At 41.2% G+C, this 15,650-nt stretch overlaps 1 protein-coding gene across 4 annotated transcripts in view; it reads right to left on the reverse strand.

Annotated features, from left to right (window-relative positions):
* STIMATE (STIM activating enhancer) overlaps window positions 1–11,482 on the reverse strand; it is a 59,989-nt gene extending 48,507 nt beyond the window's left edge. The window contains exons 1-2 of one of the 4 annotated variants that reach the window (XM_061618024.1): window positions 10,672–11,052; window positions 7,974–8,054 (exon numbers count right to left, since the gene is read on the reverse strand). In XM_061618024.1, coding sequence (XP_061474008.1) covers window positions 7,974–8,054; window positions 10,672–10,870 — 280 coding nt within the window. In that variant the 5' untranslated portion in view covers window positions 10,871–11,052. Of the gene's footprint in view, window positions 1–7,973; window positions 8,055–10,671 lie in introns of all 4 variants that reach the window. The other 3 variants (XM_061618021.1, XM_061618026.1, XM_061618023.1) reach the window with 3 other exon arrangements.
* Between the last annotated feature and the right edge of the window lie 4,168 nt (window positions 11,483–15,650).

Below are 15,650 nucleotides of genomic sequence, written 5' to 3' on the forward strand. Positions count from 1 at the left end.
ATCACAACAATTTAAAACTCCCACTGATGATTAAGAGATTTTACAGCATGCAATAATAAATTTGTAATGTGTGCCATACTTTGCTCTTGCAATAAAATTTATGTAGATAAAATAACAAGACAATTTAAAATTAGAAGTACATATTGAACAACATTAAACGTCATACAGCTGGATGTAAAATCAGACTGATTACAATATGTTGCTACTTAAGCAATGACTCCAGCTGTTGGAAAAAACAAACTAGGCCTGCCCAAGATGCAGGTTTACAGCCTGCTATAAGGAAAAGAAGGAGGAGGGCAGGTTTGATAATTTGCATGTTTATTGAGTTCAGTGGGATCTACTTCCGTGCAATCATGCTTAGGATAGGTGAAACTGACCATGCGGAGGGAAGCCCAGAGTGGGCAGGGGAGGAGAAAGAAGAGGGGAAGAGAGGAAGATGGGAGGAGGAAGGGAGAGGAGAGGAAAGGCAGGTCTGATCATTTCCATGCTTATTGAATTCAATGGGATTTACTCCTGTGCAATCATGGCCAGGATAGGTAAAACTGACTATGGGGAAGGAATAGTGGGAGAAGAGAGGAGAGGGAAGGAAGGAGGGAGAGAGGAGGAAAAAGGAGTGGGGGGAGAAGGAGAGGATTGGAAGGGGGAGGGGGAAGGAAGGGGTTGGAAGGGGGAGGGCAGGGGCAAAAGGGAGGTGATGGGAGGAAGGAGGAGGGCAGGGCAGGATTGATAATTTGCATGCTTATTGAGTTCAAGGAGATTTACTCCTGTGCAATCATTCTTGAAAATGAAATGGACTGCCTTCAAGTCGATTCCAGCTTAGGGCAACACTATGAATAGAGTTTTCATGGTAAGCGGTATTCAGAGGTGGTTTACCATTGCCTTCCTCTGAGGCTGAAAGGCAGTGAGCTTCTTGGCTGTGTGGAGATTTGAACCCTGGTCTCCCACATCAGACTTCTAGGATAGGTAAAACTGTCTATGGGGGAGGAGGAGGCGGAGGGCGGAGGGGAAGGGAAGGAGGAGGAGGGGTAATGCGGGGATTGGAAGGGGATGGGAAGGAAAGGGAGGAGTGAAGGAAGGGGAAGAGGCAAGAGGGAGGGGATAGGAGGGGAGGGCACGTTTGATCATTTGCATGCTTTTTGAGTTCAGTGGGATTTACTTCTGTGCAATCATGCTTAGGATAGGTGAAACTGACCTGGGGGAGGGTCGGTGGGGAGGAGGAGGGCAGGAAGGGGGAGGGAAGGAGACTAAGTGTGTGGGCACTAGGCAGAAGGGAAGCTCCTTTCCTTTCCAAAAGGAAAACATTGTGAACAGTATCATTGCTTTTCAGTGTTTCCCCCACCTTTTTATTCTATAGCAGGCACATGTAGCCTCCCACCCAAATTTAAACAAAAGCTGTCCCTGGCCACATTCACACCAGACCTTTATTTCACTTTAGACAGTCACGGCTTCTCCCAAAGAATCCTGGGAAGTGTAGTTAGCGAAGGGTGCTGAGAGTTGCTAGATGCCCTGTTCCACTCACAGAGCTTCAGTCAGAGCGGCTAACTGTTAAACCACTCTGGCCACTGGAGCTCTGTCAGGGGAATAGGAGTCTCCTCTTAGCCCCCTTCACAAACTACAATTCCCAGGATTCTTTGGGGGAAGTCATGACTGTCTCAAGTGGAATAAAGGTCTGGTGTGGGTGTGGCCCCGATTAGGCAAGCCAAGCAGTTGTGAGTTTGGCTTTTGGAACACTAGCAGTCGGTTCTTACTGAGCATGCCTGACATTATCACTGAGTTCAATGACAAATTTCTTAAATTAATTAAAAATCAGCCAGGCATTTTTTAACTTTTAAACTGCAGAAGATTAAGGTCTGGGTATGGGGCAAGGTCAGTAATAGGATTACAGGTACTCTGTGAACATGGCTGATTTTTAATTAATTTCAACAGATTACGAGAACTCTGACAGAAAAAAGTCCAAAAGGGGTCTGGTCTCTCTCTCTCTTTTTACACTTTGAACTCTCGATTCTCTCTGACTGTTTTGTGTATCGCCATGAAAAGTCAGAGGGTTGTTAAGCAAGTGTTTCTGATTCAGGACTATAAGTTTTGTATGGTTTTGTTTTGAAATGGGCTTATGGGAAGCATCAGAATGGCATGGGGGTTATTTTCAATTTAACATTGCAGAATGTGAAAAATCCACGGCGACTATAGTATACAGCCACTCTTGTGGCTGTATAATAAATGGATGTATTTGGCCCTAACTGCTCAATTTAGCATAGCACAATACAAGAGGCAGTACATTAAAATGTTGAATCTTTGTTGCTGTGACTAGGCTATTTTTTATATTTTACATGTGTATATATACTGTTCTTATAAAATCTGGCATAAATATTGGGACTTTTGCTGCTCTGTTAGAATTCTGTTACTTTAAAGATATATATTGCACTTTTTAAAATTTGTTTTTGAATGTGGGGTAATAACTGCTCTCCTATTGAGTCTATTCTGGCTTTTATACAGATTATTTATTGAGAGATTTTCATACAATATAGTATTCCGTATTTATAAGTACTTCAAAATTGATTTCAATTTTACATGAAAAAGATCCAATAGAGTCTGAAACATGTTGGATCAATAAGTATCTCTTTTGGCTACCTCACTGCTTTTTGTTTCTATATACAGTTCTTTTTTGGGGTTCCCATTTTTGTTGCATTTTGGCTATGACATTCACAAATGTTTGTGTCGATGAATTCCATTACCCAACTGTTTCTTTGTATGATTGATAAATCACAGAATAATTTTCTAATACCATTCCACAACAAGTCTTCTTACCTCATCAGTTTCTTTACTTTTATTACAACCAACGACAGAAGGAAGTTTTAACAGAATTTCAAGAACAAAAACAATATTTGCATAATTGAGCCACAACAAATAGCTAGAATGATAACGATGCTTTCTAGCAATGATTTCGGCCTTCCCATACTTGCACTTATGTAGCCAAAACTATGCCACACATATGCAAGTGGGAGGCACTGGCAGACCCTGAGATACGTACAAGTACAGAAAAAGAACAAAAAAAACCCCTAAGGTGAAGAATTGCCGAAACAGCCCCATCATAATTTAACAGCACAGAATGTTGAAATAATGAGGGGAAAATCTGACAGGGTGGGAAGGGAAAATGACATGGAGCGGTGGGAAAGAGATAAAGAGTACCAAGAGAATCATCTTGTTGTCTTGATAGGTCATTTCCTGGTTCGCACTGAAAAGTTGTTAACAACAACATCTAACCACTTCTCCCAGAAGTAGTCCAGGATGGCAAACAAATGGCAAAACACCAAAAACATCTATAAAACATATTTAAAAAAAAAATCTTTAAAAGCATCTTAACAACAATTCCAAAACAGATGTGGACTGGGATAAGGTCTCCGCTTAAAAGCTTTGTTGAAAGAAAAAGGCCTTCAGCAGGCACTGAAAAGACAACAGAGATGATGGCTGTTTAATATTTAAGAGGAGGGAAATCCAAAGAGTAGTTGTTTTTAAATGTTCCCAGATACAGAAGTGAGAGCTGCCCATAAAAGTCAATGGAGAAATCTTAAGCCTTTGATATAGTTAGGACTGGACACCAGTGTGTCTATCCATCCCCCTTTAAAAAAATAGCAAAGAGAAGAGTTTCTGCTCTAGTTCTTTAGCGCAAAAGATTAAAAAAACCTCTTGTAGTTCACTGTCCTATCCCCAATATAGGTTGGAGCTGAGTTGTTCACGGCTAATACTGCAGGTCAGAGGTGAGGCTGAGACTAGTTTGGATTCCCAGTGAAACTCCCTCAAATCTCTCAGGTTGCAGCAAAGGTCAGTCTATTGAATTGCTTGCTGATACCTCCCAGGCCAAGTCAAGCACCCAAACACATACAGAAGCCTCATGCTTCATTGACTGGTTTGTTTGAGGGAAAACTAGCTGCACATTTACAAACTGAAAAAAATACACAAGCCAACTAAAGATAGACCCGGGATTAGTTTATGGGCTGTATCTAATGCTGCAGCTCCACTGATGCAACAGACTTCTATGCGTGCAAAAGAACTTCTTCTCCTCCTATCCTCTGCAGCCCCCTCCCATGTGCCCTCAAAATCAGCTCTGGAGGGTTGGGGAGCCTGTGGAACAGATCTGGTGGGGCTGCACGGGGAGAAGAGGAAAGAGATCCCGTTTTGCGAATGGAATTCCACTCACGCAACATTAGATACAACCCTTTGCCAAAGATGCACTGCAACATTTTGTTGCAGGGTCTCCATCTGTACATGAAATATGAAAACATATTGTATATGTCACACACCAAAACAAGAGGTGCTGATAATTATGGAGGACTGGAATGCAAAAGTAGGGAACAGAGAAGAACTAGGAATTGTGGGGAAATGGGGCTAAAGAGACAGAAATGAAGCAGGAGAAAGACTTATTGAATTCTATGAAGCCAATAATTTGTTTCTTGCAAACACTTTTTCTGAGCAACCAAAAAGATGACTGTACATGTGGACATCCCCAAATAGTCGATATAGGAATCAAATTGATTATACAATTAGAAGCAGGAGAAAGAAGTTCCATACTTTCTGCGAAAACAAGACCAGGAGCAGACTGCGGTACAGATCATGAACTGGTAATATTGAAAATCAGAGTAAAGCTAAAGAACAACAACAAAGCAATCATAATGCCAAAATACAATTTAAATAACATTCCAGAAGAATATAAAGATCTAGCAGGGGCACCCAAGGTGGAAAGGTCAAACCTGACACACCAGACTAAGATGCATCCAAATTCAGAGGAAGGCAATGGTAAACCACCTCTGAATACCTCTTACCACGAAAACCCTATAAACAGAGTATCCAAAATGCAACACAAGATAGTGCTGGAAGATGAGACCTCCAGGTCAGAAGGCATTCACTGAGCTACTGGGGAAGAACAAAGGACAAGTACGAGTAGCGCTGTGACTAATTACAGATCTGGGTCAAAGCCAAAAGGAAGCCCAGAGGCTGATGTGCACAGATGCTAAAGGAGAGTCCGGAGTTGTACAACGCGCACAATAGGAACATGGCTTGTGAGAAGCATGAACCAGGGTAAGTTAGAAATTGTCAAGCATTGACAATTATATAATTGATTATATAACTGGAAGCAGAAGATGGAGAAGCTCCATACCTTCTGCGAAAACAAGACCAGGAGCAGACTGCAGTACAGATCATGAACTGGTAATATTGAAAATCAGAGTAAAGCTAAAGAACAACAACAAAGCAATCATAATGCCAAAATACAATTTAAAAAACATCCCACAAGAATATAAAGATCAAACAAGGAACAGATTTGAGGCTTTAAGCTTAGTTGACAGAGAACCAGAAGAACTATGGAGTGAAGTCAGAGACATTATCAGGGAAGAACGCAAAAAGACAATACCTCTAGTGAAAAAGAGACAAAAACCTCAATGGATGACTGAAGAAACTCTTAAAATGGTTAAAGAGAGAAGGAAAGCAAAAGCAAAAGGAGATAGAAACACGGTTAGAACCTACATGCAACTATACAGCGACTAGTACATAGGGACAAAGAGAACTATTATAATAGTTATTGTATAGAAATAGAAGAGGACAATAAAAAGGGTATAACAAGAGCCCTATTCCAAAATCTTAGAGAAATGAAAGGGAAATTTATACCAAGAGTAGGGGTGCTGAATAATCAACAGGGGAACACACTGACTGACCTAGATGAAATAAAAGGAAGATGGAAGCAATACACTGAAGAACTCCATAAAAGAAATGCAAAGATAACATTCACTCATGAAGGAAGCATATGATGAAGAACCAGAAATTTTAGAATGTGAGATGAAAGCTGCTCATAAAATACTTGCAAAAAACAAATCACCGGGAACAAATGGCATACTAATAGTGTTGCTACAAGCAACCGAGACTGAATCTGTCCAAATTTTGACAAGAATTTGTCAAGAAATATGAAAAAGAAAACAATGGAGCACAGACTGGAAGCGTTCAATATACATCCCAAATCCAAAGAAAGGGGATCCCAGGGAATGCAGTAATATCAAACTATTGCCTTAAGATCCCATGCAAGTAAAGTAATGCTCAAGATTCTACAACAAAGGCTCTTACCATATATGGAGCGAGAAATGCCAGATGTCCAAGCAGGACTTAGAAAGGGAAGAGTACCAGAGATCATACTGCAAACATACGTTGGATAATAGAACAGACCAAGGAATTTCAGAAGAAAATCACCCTATGCTTTACAGATTACAGCAAAACCTTTGACTGTGTAGATCATGAAAAACTATGGAATGCTTTAAAAGAAATGGGGGTGCCACAGCATCTGATTGTCCTGATGCACAACCTATACTCTTGACAAGAGGCTACTATAAGGACAGAATATGGAAAAACCGACTGGTTCCCCATCGGAAAGGGTGTGAGACAGGGGTGTATTTTATCACCCTATTTGTTTAATCTATACACAGAACATAACATACAGAAAGCAGGATTGGACCAAGGTGAAGGAGGTGTGAAAACTGGAGGGAGAAATATCAATAACTGAAGATGTGCAAACGTTACCATGCTCTTAGCAGAAACCAGTAATGATGTGAAACGAATGCTGATGAAAGTTAAAGAGGAAAGCACAAAAGCAGGACTACAGCTGAACATCAAAAAGACTAAAGTAATGACAACAGAAGATTTATGTAACTTTGAAGTTCACAATGAGGACATTGAACTTGTCAAGGATTATCAATACCCCGGCACAGTCATTAACCAAAACAGAGACAATAGTCAAGAAATCAGAAGAAGGCTAGGACTGGGGAGGGCAGCTGTGACAGAACTAGAAAAGGTCCACAAATGTAAAGATGTATCACTGAACACTAAAGTCAGGACCATTCAGACCATGGTATTCCCAATCTCTATGTATGGATGTGAAAGTTGGACAGTGAAAAAAGTGGACAAGAGAAAAATCAACTCATTTGAAATGTGGTGTTAGAGGAGAGCTTTGCTCATACCATGCACTGTGAAAAAGACAAATAATTGGTTGTTAGAACAAATTAAACCAGAACTATCACTAGAAGCTAAAATGATGAAACTGAGATTATCATATTTTGGCCACATCATGAGAAGACATGATCTACTAGAAAAGACAGTAACACTGGGAAAAATAGAATGGAGTAGAAAAAGAGGAAGACCAAACAAGAGATGGATTGATTCCATAAAGGAAGCCACAGACCTGAACTTACAAGATCTGAACAGGGTGGTTTATAACAGATGCTATTGGAGGTTGCTGATTCATAGGGTCACCATAAGTCATAATCAACTTGAAGGCATATAACAACACAACAAAAACAACTGCATATGTATATAAAAACAGCAATCTCATTTCTCTTGTGCCCCTCCTTATGTTGCCAAAAGCACCATTCAAAATATATATGCTCTGGCCATATTTGTACTAAACTTCAACTTCCTTTACATAGGAAACTAATGTAAATAGATGACAACTGATAGTAACAACAAAACAAATTGAGTGAGAACCTACACTATATGTATTTAAATATCCTTACCCAATGAAATGTTTTTATTAAACAGTAATTAAGGTTCACTGTTATCTATTATGTGTCCACATCACCAGGCCAGAACTGAGCTTAAAGATGCCAATGATACATGATACAAAGTTAAGGGACAAGGAGAGGGAGATACCATACCTCAATGAAACAGTACATTACACTGCATTCAGAAGGTCTCCAGTGTGGCTGGCAGTGGGGCGCCATGTCAATACCATGGGAGGGGAGCAGGATCAAGCCTGCCAGCTCTGCACTATGCTTAGCATTTTATTCATTTAAATGTTGTTATATACTATTTACGGCAGAAAACCTCTAAGGGAATTACAAACCCACCCACCCCGCAAACGTTAAAAACAAGATGACACAAATTTATAAAAGTGTAGATAAAATCAGCATTTTTAAAACAATTATAATTAATAAACTTACAAGTTCTGGGGAGGCATGAAAGGGACGTGTCCATATGTATATACAGATTAACACGTGGAAGCCTCTTCACATGAGGGAATCCTGAGACAGAATGATAATTTGTACAGTCGGTTCATACTGATACTGTCTGTGTCCTGGGGCACTCAGTGGCATGACTGGTAGGAACAATCCATCTCTCACTCTCATATATTCATGAACTTGTCATACAGCTCACGACAGCACCTCCAGTTAAAATTTATCTATATATTTTATTTAAGGTTTTTACATATTGCTTAATTACCCCAATCGTGTACATAAAAATTGTGTTTTTTTAAGAAAAGATGGATAAAGTCCATTAAAATTAATCATAAAAACAGAAAACTTCTTTAAAATGCCTACTGAAAAAGAAAGGTGCCTGAGGTTCAACAGGGAGGGGGGCCTCTCTAATCTCAGCCAGGATGGAGTTCCACAGAATCGAGCACACAATACTGAACACACAGCGTCTGCTGGATACGAACTGTGCATCTGAGCCATGGAGGACCACTAACAGTGACTCTCCTGACGATCTCAGCGAATGGGCAGAGATATAAAGGATCAGGTAGTCCCTAAGGACTGTACACAGCAGAGCTGGGAAAGGGTTGAAGTCTTTAAGAGGTTAGAGAAGACAATAATGTGCTAGATATCATTGGTTTTTTAACTGTTGGGTTGTGACCCACAACTGGGTTTTAGTCTGACATGATGGATTGTAAAAGTAGCATCTATATATAACTATATAGTTAAAAAAATACACCAAGAAGTCCTAAGATGCATGTTTGGGCTAAAGATGAATGCCAGATTGAAAAGATTGACTCCTACTGGGCTAGATAGATCATCAGTCTAAATAATGCTTCTTCAAATGGTCAGCATTCAACACATGGGTCTTTAAATAATACAATGTAAAGGTATTTTGCAAGACAGATCAGAATGAAAATAAGGGTAGTATGTGAATGGCAAAGATTACTATCTGTGAAATTAAGAGTACATATATTGAGAATGAAATATGGAAGGGTTCCAAAATGATAGTAGGGCAAGACCCTTATTAAGCTAATCAAAATATGACAAACTAGCTTTCAAGTTCTCTTCACCAGACTAAATAAAGAGAGAAAAGAGAAAAAATGCTGGCTAATGTTGGAGGATGCAACACTTCTCTAGAGTACTAACCACAGGTCATAGTGCATAAGCCATTAAAAAAAACATTCTCTAGTTTGCAAACATGAGCCAGTCTGCTAGATTCACAGAGTTTGGATTCTCAAAACAAATCTACATGGTTCCTGCACACAGCAGCTGAAAGCATGATAGTGAGAAGGCAGACAGCTACTGCAACCATACTTCTGAAAAAGCCAACTCATGATTGTATTTATATGTGTATTTTAAATTTTAATTATGTACGCCGCCTAGAGTGGCTGTTTATTCAGCCAGATAGGCGGCCTAAAAATAAAATTTTATTATTATTATTATAAAACAACTTGCTATATTTATTCTTGTAGAATAACAGCTAGAACACACACACAGCTTTTATTTCGTAAAATACTTTCCATAGGTTGTAAGCAGTTACAGTTCAGAATGGACATGCTCCTGAAACTCATGCTTGATAACCAGTAAGCTGAAAATGAAGTCACATGAAATACCATTGCCCACATAAGGTCCACCTGTCCCCATTACAGCTAACAAAGTGCACATGCAGATCCAAGTAAAATGTGATATCATAAGTAGTTTGCTCCAGAAGATGACAAAAGCAGTTAGATAATAAAGTTAGAACAGTGTGTTTCTATAAATGTGACAAATTGAAAGGATGACAACAATAGCATTATTATGGTGGGCATGGGAGAGTTCTTGGCGCATTTTATCAGGGCAAGATTAGAAAGCATGCCAGGTAAAACAGGGACTCCTTCACAGGGCAGCAATAAATTCATGGCAAGCCCAAACTCCATGTTGGTAGTCAATGAAATTGGGACTAAGCAAATTTCTTAGAAGGAGTCATACAGCTGGCAAGGGGAAAGTTACTAGGACCTTTGAGCAGAGAGATTCTAGCAACATATTGAAATGGATTTAAAGAAACCCAAACCCATCTACCTGGACACCTGCCACCCTTTGGTAGTGCCACTGTACAAGAAAAATGCCCATGCTGAAAGACACTCTTCACACTACATCATGCTCTAACATGGAGTGGAATCAGTACTGAGAACATGTATGAGGATTTTACCAAAATAAGGAGGAGTGGAGGAGAGAAAGGGGGACTCAGCTATGAATTTGAGGATGCAGCTGGAGATAGAACAAAGCCACGGAGGCGACACCGATCTTTTCCGATGCCCGGCCTAGCATCTTGGGGTGTGTGATTAAGAGCGATGGGGGTGGGGGAGAGAGTTGGGAAAGCATGAGAAATTCCCACTCGGACATGGACAGAGAAAGGAGAGCGGGATCTAGGCAGGGACTGAGTCATGTTCTGTCTTACTGCGAAAATGAAAACTTGCATGAAGTTGCAGGAAAAGGAAAGAAGAAAAGGGGACATTGCGAGTCCCAGCCAGGGAGGGAGAGAAGAGGATGCCCCAGGAAAGAGGGATGGAGCGGGGGTTACGAGGGGCTGAGGAGGCGAGCGGGAGGACTCTCTGTGGCAAAGCGGCCCTCGTAGGGGAAGGAAAGGGGGAGAAGGGGAGAGAAGGGTGCTGGGCCAATGACTCACGCATGAGGAGGCTGAAGGCCACGACCCCGAGGAGCCCCTGCAGGAAGATGCCGAAGCTGTCCATCAGGGCCCCGTTCTCGCAGCCACGATAGTCTGCCCCACCCCCGGGCGAAGTGGAAGCGCCGCCACTGCTGCTTGGCAGAGAGCCCGGCCTGGGCGTGACAAAGAGGGAGCTGTTGGGGGCTAGGGAGCCCCCCATGGCGGACTGAACGCGCAGCCGGGCAGGTGCGCCGCAGGGAGGGCTCCTGGCTGGCTCGCTCGCACGCTCCGCAGCGCTTCCTGGGGAGGAGGCGGAACCCCACGCGCGACGTGGCGCGTCACTACTAACGTGTGACGCAAGGCGCCACGGACTGGCTTCGCTCGAAGCCTCAGGGGAGGAGTCAAGAAACAGCCCTGTTTGGGGGCGGGGCTTAGCGCTAGAGCATTTGCCGTGCAGCCCCTCAGGTGAAAGAAAAGAACAAGGCAGATTTCTCTTGAAAACTGTTTATCTTGAAAGGTTGTTCGTCGCCTTGCTGAATGTTTTGGTCGATTAAGAGGGTAGAAGCGTATATAACCCCTTCTGTTCCCCCCTGCCGAGATGCAAAAGGTCGGTTCCAAGCTAATTAACTGTCCGACCGAGCGAGTTGTTTGGGTTCAGTTTCAGCACCGAGTCTAACGGGGCTGCCTTCCAAGAAGCTTCGCTTTCGTCGTCGAGTTTGTGGGGTGATGAAGAGTACGAAGAGGAGGTGGGGTGATGGACAGTATGAAGAGTGATGAAGTGAAGAGTACGCGCTGCGAAACAGAGGGCTTCTCACCTGTGCCGCACGACTAAGACTCCGACCCCGTTCCTCACTGGAGGACGCCCCACCCCCACCCCCACCCCCACCCCACCCCGTAGCTCATGATAAGAAGTCGAGGAAAACGGCCGTTTCTTCTGCCAGCTTAATCGGTATGGAGTAGCTGCTGCGCCTGCATAAAGCTATCTTGTAATCCTCGGGTGTGACTAAAGCGAAGTTTTAAGTTAACGCATTTGCTCTTGTACAGCCACGGGTACCACATGTAACTGGAAGTAGGAAGTGGTAAGGGTTATTTGTTAGCCATCTCCAACATAATCTGGAACACGGTATCTTCTGAACTCTGGTGTCATATTTATTTCCCAATGACATTCCTATGGCATAGGAAGTGAGCAAGTCATGTTCTGCTACGACTTACAGTAGGGCCCCGCTTACGGCACTTCGTTTTACAGCGATTCGCTAATATAACAGTCTCAATTAGACGCAATTAGACTAAAGCCCCACTCATAGGCGCTTGTTCCGCTTTTTACGGCACCATTCTATTCAATGAGTTCTGCTTTACAGGGGGGGTCCGGAACATAACCTGCCGTATGAGTGGGGCCCAACTGTATCTACCATTTTCTGCTTCTGAGACTTAAAGGCCTCCTCAGCTGTTATTTCTGAAACTAGTACCCGCTATCCTTCCAAGCGAAAGAGTGGATGGGGGAGGGGATTAGATACAGGGAAATCTGGCATTGTACCAAACCTGAGATACCTTTTTACACATGCATGAGTGCAGTACATGCTATTTATGTGAGAAATGAATATCTTGCCAAAGCTCTGAAGTGGCAGCTTTTAGGATGTTTGGAGACGGCTAATAAAGAACTCAGTTTAGACTTATTAAGGCTGAGCATAGGGACTTGAGCTCAAGAGTTGCATCCTCTCATGTCTTAGCTGGTGTTAAGGCTCAAAGCCTCATTGAGCCCTATTGTACAAATAGCATTGATAAACATGTGTGCCTGTTAATATATTATACTCAAGTCTAGTATGGGCATCTCCTAGCAGTGGAAATTTGCATCCTAGCCTAAGACTTTTACTGTTATAATTCTCTGCTTGCTACAAAACTGTATTTTTCTTTCCTTGCATGTAGACTGCATTCTTACTTACCTCAGAGTAAACCCAACTGAATTCAATAAAGCTTACTTCTGAGTAGACATGGTTGACTGTAGTAAGACACTCTACTTCTTGGTGACTTGTGTAGTCCAGTCTATTATAACATGAAGTGTTTTTATGTAGAATTTTATGTAATAAAGAAACAAAAAACCCCATCTACATGCATCTAGTATACTTAAAATGGGTTGTATCATCTTTAGAGGATATGTCACAAAACTAGTTTGTGTCTTGTGTCTGCAAAGAACTGTTTTCTCACAATGATTTATAACTGTGAACTGGGATATTAGTATCACATTCATGTGTACTGTATCTGTTGATGAAATATCCACTGTATTGATACGTACAATGAAGACATATCAATACATGAGCAAATATTTATCTTGTTGTATACTAGATAAATATATGCCAGGCTATTGCATATCAACCTGAGTCTTTGCTTTGTTGTGTCTGAGCTGTGATTATTTTTCTACTCAGCGAAGGAAATAACAAGGAAAGATGCTTTAAGTGAGTAGTGGAAATAGTTCCAATACACAATCATTACCTTCAGTAGCATATGCTTTCAGGATGGAGAATATGACACAAAATCACTTCTACATTTTATCTAAAGAATGCTTTAGCGTATACAGCACCAATAGCCATGGACAAATGATGCATTGTTATCCTATTGCTCTCTGCCATTTATCACTGAAGCTTTTCAAATAGATATTAAGCTATACAAAGTTTCCAGTTAATTTCAATATTGAGTTAGACAGCAGATATGAACATCTGAATATGTCATTGAGTGAGGCTGCAATCCATGTCAACTCAAAAGTAAGTTCCATTGAGTTCAGTAGGACTTATGCCCAGGTAAGTGTGTTTTGGATTGCAGCCTAAGTCAGACCAGCAACTCCAGTACTCTCAACTGTGCCTGGCAGTGGCTCTCAGACAGGTTGTTCCCTATGTGATATATGGCAGAGAGTGGCATGCAAAGCATGTGCTGCTACACCTGAGCAATGGCCCCTTATGTGGTATATGATTTAAAAAAGCAAGCATATGTATTGTATCAAAAGGAAAAGGTTTTAGCTTGCAAATGTTTATAAATCAAAAACGTTAGTGTGCTTTATGTGAAGCATTAAGAGGATGGGATTTGCAATGAAAATAATACATTCCAGTATATTTTTAAATCTTTTGAAGCTTGTTAATGGCAAATTCAATGTCTGATCATGTGATGACTAGCAGCCGAACGACTGAAAATTATGATTGCTGCTGAAATAAGTGTTAAAACTTAGGCTGCAATCCAGTACTTACCTGGGAGTAAGTCCCATTGAACCCAATGGAGCTTACTTCTGAGTAGACTTGCATTGGATTGCATTCAGACATACAAGGTGATCTAATTGTTGCAGCCATTAAGGTATGACATTGCGTATGGAACACACAAACTTCAAAGCATTTGAAATAGTTAACATTGAGATATCCAGACTTCCAATATTACCTAAGAAATGCAGTTTCAAGTAATCATGCTATAGTTCTTGGTTAACTCTTGTACAATGCTTAGCTGTGAGTTTATACTGGGCTACTTTTATTATAATTACTTTAGTTTCTGCTTCTTCAGGCTGCAATCCTAAATTCACTTACTCCCAGGCAAGTCCCACTGAACACAAACCATGCTTACATCTGAGTAGACATGCATAGGATTGCATTGTAGGTGGCAGAATTTTACACTACATGTCAGTTGTATACACTTAACACTCAAGGTTCTATCACTCTCCTTCCTTATAAGGCTTTACTATGTAAGCAATTTAGCACTGAGAAGTGGATTCCCCTTCGTGGATCAAGTACTAACACTGTTGAGCAAAGGGCACTTTAATTTTGTTTTTCTGTTTTAGTTAAAATGTTAAATGTTTTAGTTAAAATAACTCTTGTTGGAGAGCACCTATGAAAAGACCATGACACACAAACACTTCAAATGCCAGACTCTGAAGTTGGCTCCATGTATATTCAAGTTGCAAGGTTCCTCTGGAGATGAAGCAAATACCCAGCCACATTTTAACATTAAATTCAACATTATTAAAAGTAGAGGTATCCATCAAAGACAAAAATTGTTTTGATTCCCACTTTGGCAAATGAATTAATACAGCTCACGATAGATTTGGAGGGCCCGCCCTTTGCCCTGGGTCCAAAGCAGACCTTCTTTCGGGAAAATCTGTGGTTTCATGTTTCCCCATTGACTTAAATGGGGAAGTGAACAAAGTTAATTTTTTATTGAATTGGATTAAATATACAAAGTAGCAGTTCGAGTAGGGGAAGCCTGCCAGGCTTTAGACAGATAGGTGTAATTTTGTGTAAGGGGAGCCTTCAAAGTTGGGGATGAAAGGATTTGCTTACCACCACCACACCCAGTGATTGGGGGGGTGTATTTATGGAAATGGCTTAGATTGAAGTGGTGTCTCTGGTAAGCTTAATGAAAAACTTTTTTGTCTTAAATTGATAGCTGTCAGTCCCAGAACTAGACTCCTGCCTTTTACAGAGTGGCTGGGGGTGAATATATAGATTTCCCCAGGTGCCCTGTGTCTCCAGTTCAATCACAAATCTTCAGGAAGAACAGGATCTCTTCACTGCAGTCTGCTTCAGAGGACACCTGTTCAAGCAAGCCCCTTCTCCCTCCAAAGCAGTTCACTTTGGTGCAGGATTTATCTGAACCAACTGCACAGCCCTCATTAAGATAGCAAGTGTCATCTTGAGTTATTCATCACTTTACACTAGCAGATCTCTGCATGCGATACTACTGGGAGATATTAATTGCTGCTAATTATTTTTACATGTTTAAACATTAATTCAATAAAAGCATTTACTAAGTTACTTCTAATATGAGCAAAAAGCTGTCACCTTTCGTCAGACAAAAAATTGTATGCAGCACAATCTTATGCATGTTTGTTCAGAAATAAGTCCCACCTACTACACTCAACGGGCTTATGCCCAGATAAATGTGCTTAAAATTGCATCCTTAGTTCTACAAGCAACAATACAAGCTGATTTCATTACATGCCAGCAATACTACCTAAGTTTGGTTCTGGT

Source organism: Rhineura floridana, chromosome 3 (genome assembly GCF_030035675.1).
Source record: "Rhineura floridana isolate rRhiFlo1 chromosome 3, rRhiFlo1.hap2, whole genome shotgun sequence".
In the NCBI taxonomy this organism is placed as follows: Eukaryota; Metazoa; Chordata; class Lepidosauria; order Squamata; family Rhineuridae; genus Rhineura; species Rhineura floridana.